Genomic DNA, 10,371 nt, shown 5'->3' on the forward strand with positions numbered 1-10,371 from the left:
TCATGACTCACTGTTGTATGAATTTCTAATCGTTGGGCTAACTTCATGAATTGTGAAATCATGCTGCTAGAACTCCACTCCTATGACTTTCCATATTGGGTTCCCCAGATGTTGTGAACTTCGTTCTTATCAAATGTTTTCAATTGTTTATATCATTCATGATCCCCCTTTATGCAATGTAACCCACCTTTATGGATTCTCCCTTACTTCCTTGAAATCTATCTATCTGCCTATATGTATTTGTACTCTTTGGGATCCCCGGAAAATATGTGTTTTTCCCAGCTGGGTTTATGTTCCAACTTTATTTTAATTTTCATTCTATTTCATATAATTGTCAAATCATGAAATCAAATGGGAAATATTTTGACCCCAACATGAACCCCTGCTCCTATGACCCAGGCTTCCTTTCCCAAAAACAAAAGGTTAATCCGCTGCCGCATAACCTAATCAGAATCAGATTGCATGGACAATATAGGGCTTGGGTCGCCGAATAAAAGGTGATTCGCCCTCAAGGCAAACATTGTCATATCTCCTCCAAAGGGAAAACCAGGACGTCTCAGGAAGACGCCCTGCTGCGCCCATTGACACCCATCCTTACTTCCCCCCTGACACCTTAAGGCATATCTGAAATCAGTGTACATGACAGGAACCCCTGATGACTGTCATTAATCCCTTTAGAAATCGGCCGGGCAAGGACTAATCTGATATTTCCTGCCATGTCACTTCATTGTTTCAATAGCTCCCGCCTCCTCCTCTCTGATTGGCCCGAGTGGGGACAAAAAGCGGCTCCCCATTGGGCCAGCAGAGCAAGGCGGGAAACGAAAGCCCGCCTCGTTCAACCTTCTAGCCTATCCGCGATCAGATGGGCGGGGGAGCGGGGCGGGAAATTCAAAGGGCTGTCAGACCGAAACATTGTATAAATATGGCTTTATTTTGAATGTATGTTACGCTAGTAGACTGAATGATCGCTACTAGTGTCCTTTTCAGCTGAATCGCTCAATAAAGACTCCTTGGCGGATTTTCCTTCATCTTTGGCGGACCTTCTTCATTTCGGTTCCAGGTTGTATTGCGGCTCATATTCTCCTATTGGCTCCGCCAAGGTCCGTTCTCTCAGGACCGGATCGGCTCTCTCCTTAAGGGGCCCGATCCCCTAGAAACGCGGTCGACAACACCACTGTTTGAGAGCAGCCAGTGCCATTCATAACACTGTTTCTGCACCCAAAAGATGTCGACTAAACGGCCCCTGGCCACCCATAATCAGTGTGAAAGCACAATTGAACATTTACAAAGGAAATTATAGTGCAACATAAGAAAAAAAGTCAGATTTTTTTCTGTTAGATAAAAGAATAACAACTGAAGAATGACATGTGGTAAGTTGCAACTGAAGGTGCTATTATCCTGACGCAGTTCCACTTTATCTGCATTGCGTGATAAGGCTCATAGTCTTGTCAGCTTTCCTCTATGGATTTGCTTTTAAACTGTTCTGCCCCCTGCTTGATATTAGACATCATCTTAGTTTAACTGAAACCCATCCCTTTTAAATATCCTCAAGACACTGCATCCTGTCTGAACATCCTGACGCCTGGTTCGAAAGCAGTACGTGTGAAAAGGATCTTGGAGTTCTTGTGGACAACAAGTTAAACATGAGCCAACAATGTGATGCAGCAGCTAAAAAAGCCAATGGGATTTTGGCCTGCATAAATAGGAGTATAGTGTCTAGAATGGGAAGTAATGCTGCCTTTCTATTCCACCTTGGTCAGACCACACCTGGAATATTGTGTCCTATTCTGGGCACCGCTATTGAAAGGAGATGTTGACAAGCTGGAAGGTGGGAGGAGGGAGACTAAAATGATCAAGGGTTTGGAGAACAAGCCCTACAAGGAGTGGCTGGAAGAGCTGGGTATGTTTAGCCTGCAGAAGAGACGGCTGAGAGGAGACATGATAGCCATGTATAAATATGTGAGGGGAAGTCATAGGGAGGAGGGAGCAAGCTAGTTTTCTGCTGCCCTGGAGACTAGGACACGGAACAATGGCTACAAACTACAGGAAAGGAGATTTCACCTGATCATTAGGAAGAACTTCCTCACTGTGAGAGCTGTTACGCACTGAAACTCTCTGCCTCGGAGTGTGGTGGAGGCTCCTTTGGAGTCTTTTAAGCAAAAGCTGGATGGCCATCTGTCGGGGGTGCTTTGAATGCAATTTCTTGCCTCTCGGCAAGGGGTTGCATTTGATGGCCCATGAGGTCTCTTCCAACTCTATGATTCTATGAACACAGAAACTATGCAAGGTCAGCCCTGCTTGGATGGGAGACCACCAATGAATGCCAGGTGCTACAGGCCATAGTTCAGAAGAAGGAATATCTCTGAGGTGTTACTGCCTAAAGAAAAACATTAAATTCATAGGGTTGCCAGAAGTTGACAGATGACTTCAAGGTGCACACACAGTCACCCATACCCTTTTACATTGGCAGATTTTCTGAATGCTCCTCAGTATTAAAAAAAAAATCCAAAGACTACATCCTTGTACCACCATTTCATTCATACCTTAAGATCCCTTGACTTTATCTAACTATCCCTGTACATGGAAGGGAACAGGTAAAGTGATTTTTGTGATTCTGAGTTTAACTGTCCTATCTAGCAACATAATGTTTATTTTCTTTATGACTTCCACAGTCTCAAACTACATTTCCCCCTGTCATGGGTACTTATGTTCACCATGGTGGCTGATTTCTCTCCAGCATCCTATCTAGACACAAAAGCATGACTGACAAGAGACTAGGTCACTTCTTCATCCTGTATGATGCATAATGCTAAGCAACCATCCAACCAAGATTAAAGCAATATTAAGTTCCACTAACCTTAGGGAGTGAAAAAAGCCATAAGTTTTCAAGCCACAAGAGGACTATAGGGGGAAAAAAACAACAGAAATATGATAGGATTTCACAGTGAACTTTTTAATGGAATAATCTCTGTCCAAAAACAAATGAGGCTGTACACATGCTGTCTTTAAGTTTCTCACATAGACTGGAGAGAGAGAAAATAATCCAAGAATTAGGGCAAAGTTTTGGCTCAAATACTACTTCTAGACAACTTTTTGGGTCACAGTGGCTTGAAGTTCTTCCATCTGCATTCTTCAGGCTGGCTCCACTCACTATAGCTAGTTCCAGTTCTCAAAAACATTCTAATTGGTTTCATATTTATTCAGTTTTTGCCTTATATATAGCTAGTAAGAGCCTAAGGGAACTCACATCTGCTAACAGACTGGGTGTTTGCACTAATCACCTAACAAGGTAGGTAGAGGCTCCTTATATATACATATATATAAAGTATTAGCTATTTGTAATGGAAACTCTTAAGGTTCAATAGCAGCATTTACTTCAGAACAAAAAGAAAATCAGTGCGTAAAGGGCATAAGGAGATTTATAAATACAGAATTGTGCTCCTTGAATTCAAGAAGACTTGTTCCCAGATCAATTATCTTCAATATCTGAAATCAAAAGAGTAAAATTAGTTGCCAGCTCCTGAGATAAAAAAAATGTCATATTGGGGATGGCTTGCAGGAAGAAGCTAAAATGGTTTCAAATGGAAAAAAAATCAAGAAAGGAGTCTTGCAGTTATGGGGTCAGAGACTAGTACAAAATTGTCTATTAATGTGGGTTTTGGACTAGTTCCTTTCCCAAAGAAAGCTCAGATGCTGGGCAGTTACCATTTGAATATCCCACAATCCCATCCCCCTGGTGTAGTGTAAACTGAAAAGAAGAGGGTTGTGGAAGAGGTATAGCTGGGCTGCTTGCTTTTGTGGCAATTGGCTCAAAAGCAACAGATTGCCCAAATCAGCTTTGTCACCCCCTTGGCGACTAGCAGTTCAATGTACTTCTAAGTAAACATGGTTAGGCTGCCATTGTTTTAGGAGACAGGGTGACTTGGAACTGGGGGCTTTATCTGTGTTCACACTGCTACATTGGCTTTGGTTCTAGTGTATATTTTTCTGTGTTTCTTTCCACTTCATGGCAGCAAGTGAGCATCTGCAAGTGAACAGGTGCCTTGCATTTCCTACCCCCTTCTGAGGTGAACAGGGATCTCTTCTCTCCAACCTGCCGAAGATGAATAAAATAATTGTTTATGAACATGAAGACTTCAATGGACTTCGTAAAGAATTCATTTCAGATGTTCCTGACCTAGGAAGTGTGGATTTTGGAGATTGTATTTCATCCCTGAAGGTGATTGGGCAACCTTGGCTGGCCTTCCGCGATGCCAACTACCAAGGGCCTCCTGCTGCATTTGAGGAAGGGGAGTACAAGCACATCCCCTTAAATAATCAGATTTCTTCTCTCCGGTTAGTGACTGAAGACTTGGAAAATCCTCAGATCACGCTTTATCAGAATAAAAAATTTGAAGGGGAGAGCAAAGTGATAACAGAGGAAACCAACCTGACTTACGGATATTTCAATAACAAGGCATCTTCCCATATTGTCCAGAGAGGGGCCTGGCTACTCTATGAAAATGCCAATCGAAGTGGCTGGTTCTGTATAGCTCGGGAAGGAACAAAAAATCCCGATTATGGCCCAATATTCAATTTCCACGATAAGTGTTCCCATGTATATCCCCTTAAAGCCGGTCGGCCTGTTATCACCACCAAGATCTTATGGGATCGCAAAAAGGTAGAAAGCGAGAGTGAAGTGTTGATCGATGAATTCAGTGGCATTAATGCCACAGATTATGAGCAAACATTCACCAGTAGCAACAGCAGAGTCTATGAAGCAGCCACGAGCCACAGTTTTAAATTTTTGGTGCCCAACTTGCACATAGATGAGAAATTTAACTTATCCATAGATCCAAACACAACCATCACAGTGGAGAAAGGAAAACCAGAGTCTACTCTCACTGTAGATAAAGTTGAGGTGACTGTGCCGGTCAAGATCCCACCACATTCAGAACTGAATGTCCAGGTGATGAGGAAGCTAGTCACAGCCTCCGCTCCTGTGGAAATAAGCATTACCAGGAATGGGAAGAGAAAGACCGAGATTGGAGAGTATCGAAGTGTGTCAGGGCGTAGCATTAATACTAAGTATGTTGTTAAGCCAATTGAGATGAAAAAGCAAATATAGACTCAATATACATTGAGCCCTCCATATTCACAGAAGATACCATCCTTTTTTAGCTAAAAAGAAGAAGATACAATTCTGGCTGGACTGCGGTTTCTCTCGAATCCATGGATACAACTGAATGGTATTAAATTATATAATTTGCATTCCCAGCATACTATACAGTTGCATTGGAAGACTTAGAGATTTCTAGATCACTCTTTAGGAATATTTTCCTCCAATGCAACTCTATTGCAACTTTGGGATGATGCATACCATAGAATCGCCTGGAAGACCAAGTAAATTCCTTGACAAACAATTTCCCTCCAGGTGCAAGTAAGTGAAATCACAAATATGAGTTACAGCATTACAGGGTCTTGCTGTACTATCATGTCAGCTTTTCATTTTTGTTTGTAGTTGAGCATCCAAAATTGTGACTATACTTATCCTGAAGTGCATTTATCTACATTTAATCCATTATATACTCTACTCCAAAATTGTTAAAGTTTTATCTGTTGAAATGTGCCAATTTTAAATATTGGACTCCACTTTAGCCTAAATGTGTACTCACCAGTAAGGCAACCAAGAGCCACTTAGGGCCTGGCGAAGTCTATGTGTGTCTCCAAGTGGGGATGCTAGGTTTTCAAACAGCAATAGGTAGGTACAGCTCATTAATGGCTCAGCTGGCTCATTGCTGGGCCAGCTCATTAATGGCTCATATATACACGAGACAAGTCTGTATAAAGCCTACTTCAAGTCTTGTGAGATATAGTGCTCTTATGAAAGTTTCAGGCTTGCAAATAGATTTTCTGGATGCCTGGAACCTTCTGGGGATAGGGGGAGGAAGGGAGGAGGCAACTTTCCTTTTATGAGGCCTGAGAAGTCTATGTGGAATTTCCCCATGTATGACTTGCTTCAATCAGCTTCACTGATAGAACTGAGAGAAGAAATAACAGACCTGAGCTGTTCCCACAATCGATGGACCCAAATGGCATTTGGTATGCATTCGAGGTCAATTTGCAGCATATCAAATATTTGCAGGCTGCTCTGTGTGAGTGTGGTTGATGGATGTTTTTCCTATTCTCACCAGATCAAAACATATGGGTGTTGGGGTGGCTTTGCCTCAAAGGCATGCAACATAGTTGGCCTCTTGATTCACCCAACAGCTCTGCACACTGGTGGAGAGCCTGCTGAGAGGATATTATTGAAATGCATTCTGGCAAGCACACCTTTACTAGTTTTATCTCTCTCTCTCTCCCCCCCCCCCTTTATGCTGTCTGTGTTGGAAATAGCAACCTTCTTCAAGCTCCACTAGTAATTCGTTTATACAGTATATGATTCTGCTTACTGTATTGTATATGTATGTTTTGATATGCAGCTTTCTCTTTACTCTATGCTTGTTGAGGTTGTGGGTGGGGCTGCAGACCACATGATCAGATCTGGAACTACTCTGAGCTCAGACTCCATTTTAGACTTAAGACTCCATTACAGCAAAGATGTTAGACTCCGTTAGAGCATAGACGTCATGAGACTCCATCAAAGCAGAGACGCCATGAGACTGGACTGTTAAGAGCAAACTCATGTTGCTCTTGATTGTAAGAAAGATGTCCTGTATTATCTACACAGAGAAACTACTTCAAACCTATCTGTAACTGGATTGACAAGTTATGTACCTGTATGCTGAATACATGAAGGTTGTGAGTAAACCAAATATGTTACTTTTAACGAAATCTACTTTAATTTTGTCTCTTGAGGGCATGATATAGAAACAAGGTATTTTATGGGAGAGTAGATGATTTTGGGCACTGAAAAGAACACTGCAAAGAACTGCTATATTTTGTGCATTGGCATAATCTCTGTTCCTAACAGATTAGAGATGACGATAACCTAGTCATCTCTAATCTGTTAGGAACAGAGATTATGCCAATCTAACAACTGAAAACCAAATTGCCTTGAATTAGGACATGTGGTTATATACCAATAAAGAGAAGATTTTACTCAAACGAGTTTTTGGCTCTTCTCTGGAAGATCATACTTTACAAAAGGATATGATTTTCAAATGGTTGTGAATGCTATTTTTCTCCAAAAGTTTATGGAGATTCTGGTTTTCAAAAAGGTTACAATCCCTAAAAAAGTCATGCATTTCCAAAAGTCTGAAAATTGTTCTGATTAATACAATGGATTGAAAAAAGTCCTCTATATGTGATTATGCCAAATGTCTGAATCTCAGTATTAGCCAAGGGAGGAAATGGCTATCATTTGCATTCTTCTTGTGCCTCAAATTGAACCATAAAACTGAAAGAGCACATTCAAGGAACCATGACTACTGCAGGAGTTTATATTCAGTGTGTTTCTGATCCAAGCCTATTTGCTCTGCTTATTCTGGGATGGAAGAGAAAGAAATCATAATGTATTACATCCCACCAGGAAAAAAGCCTGTAGCACAGGCCATACACTACATGGAGCACCACATTCCCTGTAGCCTCCATTTAGCCTACAAAGCCCACATTGTGACCCAACCATTTATATGAGAAAATCTTCCTTACATCCTGATGAAAACCATCCTTTGGCTGGCATCCCGTTAGTGTCATAGGTAAGCATATGCATTTTTTGTAGTTATTGCAGGCATTGTATGTATAGGTTAAGGTAAAGGTTTTCCCCTGACATTAAGTCTAGTAGTGTTTGACTGTGGGGGTTGGTGCTCATCTCCATTTCTAAGCCGAAGAGCTGGCGTTGTCCGTAGACACCTCCAAGGTCATGACTGCATGGAGCGCCGTTACCTTCCCGCTGGAGTGGTACCTATTGATCTACTCACATTTGCATGTTTTCAAACTGCTAGATTGGCAGAAACCGAGGCTAACAGCAGGAGCTCATCCTGCTTCTCGGATTCGAACTGCCAACCTTTTGGTCCACAAATTCAGCAGCTCGGCAGTTTAACCTGCTGCACCATTGCAGTATGCATATGTAACTAATTTTCCATAATTGAGAAGATACACAATCTTATGATGTTAGTAAGGTGTCATTCCAAATCAACTATTCGAATAAGAACTGGCATCCACACTTGTAGGTTTAACTTTTTTTAAAAAATATTTGATTATTTGCTGATTTGCTGATAAATAAGGTCTCTCTAGGAATCTCTAGGTTATCCAGTGCAACTCTGTGGTCAACTTCCACTTCAGCAGTCAGGCTGGAGGACCAAGATATTCCTAGAGAGATGTTCTTTCAGCTTGAAAAAAAAAGCTTTAAATCCCCCCCCACACACACACACACACACGCACACACATTTTCCATTTTTTAAGAGGTCTGTTCCCCATGTCCTGTGAACAAGGGCAGCTCAAGCCATATGCCAACTACGCGGTGGTGGAAGGCGCAAGAGCCGGCAAAGCCTGGAAGGGCGCAGCACCGGGCTCCCTTCCTGGCTCTTCCGCCCTTTTTGTGCCTTGCTCCGTTAACTGTGTCCCCCGGGCACCTCTCTCTCTTTTCCGCCCTCCAACGCCCAGAAGCAGCAGCGGGCTCAGCCCTTTGTTTCCCACCACCAGGCTTCTGGATCCCCTGGCGCCCTCCCTCTTCTCCCTCCTTCCTTCCTCTTTTCCCAGCTCTCCCTTTCTGCAAGGAAGGAATGCCTTGCAGCCAGGCTTTGAAGCTGCAAGGCTATTTAATGTTAATCAAGGTGGCCAATTGCAACATTCACACCTGCCTCAGACAAGAGTTCCTTTTCCCACCCTGAACATTCCACAGATATATAAACCCCACTTGCCTTGTTTCCAACAGACCTCACAACCACTGAGGGTGCCTGCCATAGATGCAGGCAAAACGTCAGGAGAGAATGCTTCTGGAACATGGTCATACAGCCCTGAGAACCGCCATCTTGATCGGGCCATGCGCGGGCTGTGGAGGGGGCGGGGCCTAAGGGCACAGAGGGCACGCCCCTCCCTGGAGACCACACCCCCTGCTTCCCCTGCTTCTGAAGGAGGCTGAAGACTACCTTGGAAGTTCAGAGAAGGAGAAAGAAAAAAGGCAGGAGGGAGAAGGAGAAAAAAGAGATGAAAACAGGCAAAGGGGGGAAGAAAGAGAAGAGAGAAAATGAATGATTGGGTTGCTGTGAGTTTTCAGGGCTGTATGGCCATGCTCCTGAAGCATTCCCTCCTGACGTTTCGCCTGCATCTATGGCAGGCACCCTCTGTGGTTGCGAAGTCTGGGGGTTGGACTGGATGGCTCATGAGGTCTCTTCCAACTCCATGATTCTATGATTCTAGGTGGATGAATTAACTTTCCCAGTGACTGTGACTGTGAAGAACTGTGAAAAACCAATTTCATCAATGGAAAAGGCAATCAAGACATGAGAGGTGGTACATATGGTAAAATTATTGACATGACTAAAACTCCAGAAAAGACAACTGAATTATGGAATACTGAGGGTTTCTTATATATTATAGTGATCACAAGCTTCAAAACACTATCAATGATACATAACATTTAGATTATAAGTATAAAATTTCCCAAAGCACAGGTGCAATTTATTTATTTAACTATTTATTTACTACATTTATATGCCACTTTTCTCCCCCTAGGGCAGTGTTTCTCAACCTTGGGGTCGGGACCCCTGGGGGGAGTCACCAGGGGAGTGTCAGAGGGGTCGCCAAAAACCAGTATTTTCTGTTGGTCATGAGGCTTCTGTGTGGGAAGTTTGGCCCAATTCTATCATTGGTGGGGTTCAATAGGTAGCTGAACTATAAATCCCAGCAACTACAACTCCCAAAAGGTCTATTTTCCCCAAATTATACCAGTGTTCAAATTTGAGCACATTGAGTATTCATACTGAGTTTGGTCCAGATCAATCACTGTTTGGAGTCCTCAGTGTTCTCTGGATGTAGGTGAACTACAACTCCAAAAGTCAAGGTCAGTGCCCACCAAACCCTTCCAGTATTTTCTGCTGGTCATGGGAATTCTGTGTGCTAAGTTTGGCTTAATTCCATTGTTGGTGGGGTTCAAAATGCTCTTTGATTGTAGGTGAACTATAAATCCCAGCAACTAAAACTTCCATATTACAAAATCACCCCCCAAACAACCCCACCAGTATTCAAATTTCAGCATATCATGTATTTGTGCTAAATTTGGTCCTGTGAATGAAAATACATCCGGCATATCAGATATTTACATTACGATTCATAACAGTAGCAAAATTATAGTTATGAAGTAGCGATGAAAACAATATTATGGTTGAGAGTCACCACAACATGAGGAAAGCGAATATGCGAATATGTTGGATAATAAGGAGGGATTAAGGA

General features: G+C 42.5%; 1 protein-coding gene across 1 annotated transcript; it reads left to right on the top strand.

Moving 5' to 3' along the window:
• Positions 1 to 1,175: 1,175 nt before the first annotated feature.
• Positions 1,176 to 7,086, top strand: LOC100560238 (epidermal differentiation-specific protein). The gene is made up of 2 exons (XM_003217604.4): positions 1,176 to 3,289; positions 4,014 to 7,086. Exon 2 carries the CDS (start codon positions 4,103 to 4,105, stop codon positions 5,105 to 5,107), a length of 1,005 nt encoding a protein of 334 aa, XP_003217652.1. The 5' UTR covers positions 1,176 to 3,289; positions 4,014 to 4,102; the 3' UTR covers positions 5,108 to 7,086.
• The last annotated feature ends 3,285 nt before the right edge of the window (positions 7,087 to 10,371 follow it).

The sequence above is a fragment of the Anolis carolinensis genome, chromosome 2 (assembly GCF_035594765.1).
Source record: "Anolis carolinensis isolate JA03-04 chromosome 2, rAnoCar3.1.pri, whole genome shotgun sequence".
NCBI classification, from domain to species: Eukaryota; Metazoa; Chordata; class Lepidosauria; order Squamata; family Dactyloidae; genus Anolis; species Anolis carolinensis.

Bases quoted from the DNA above. Each gene is read 5' to 3' on its own strand.
- LOC100560238 (XM_003217604.4), top strand. From the start codon at position 4,103: ATGAATAAAATAATTGTTTATGAACATGAAGACTTCAATGGACTTCGT.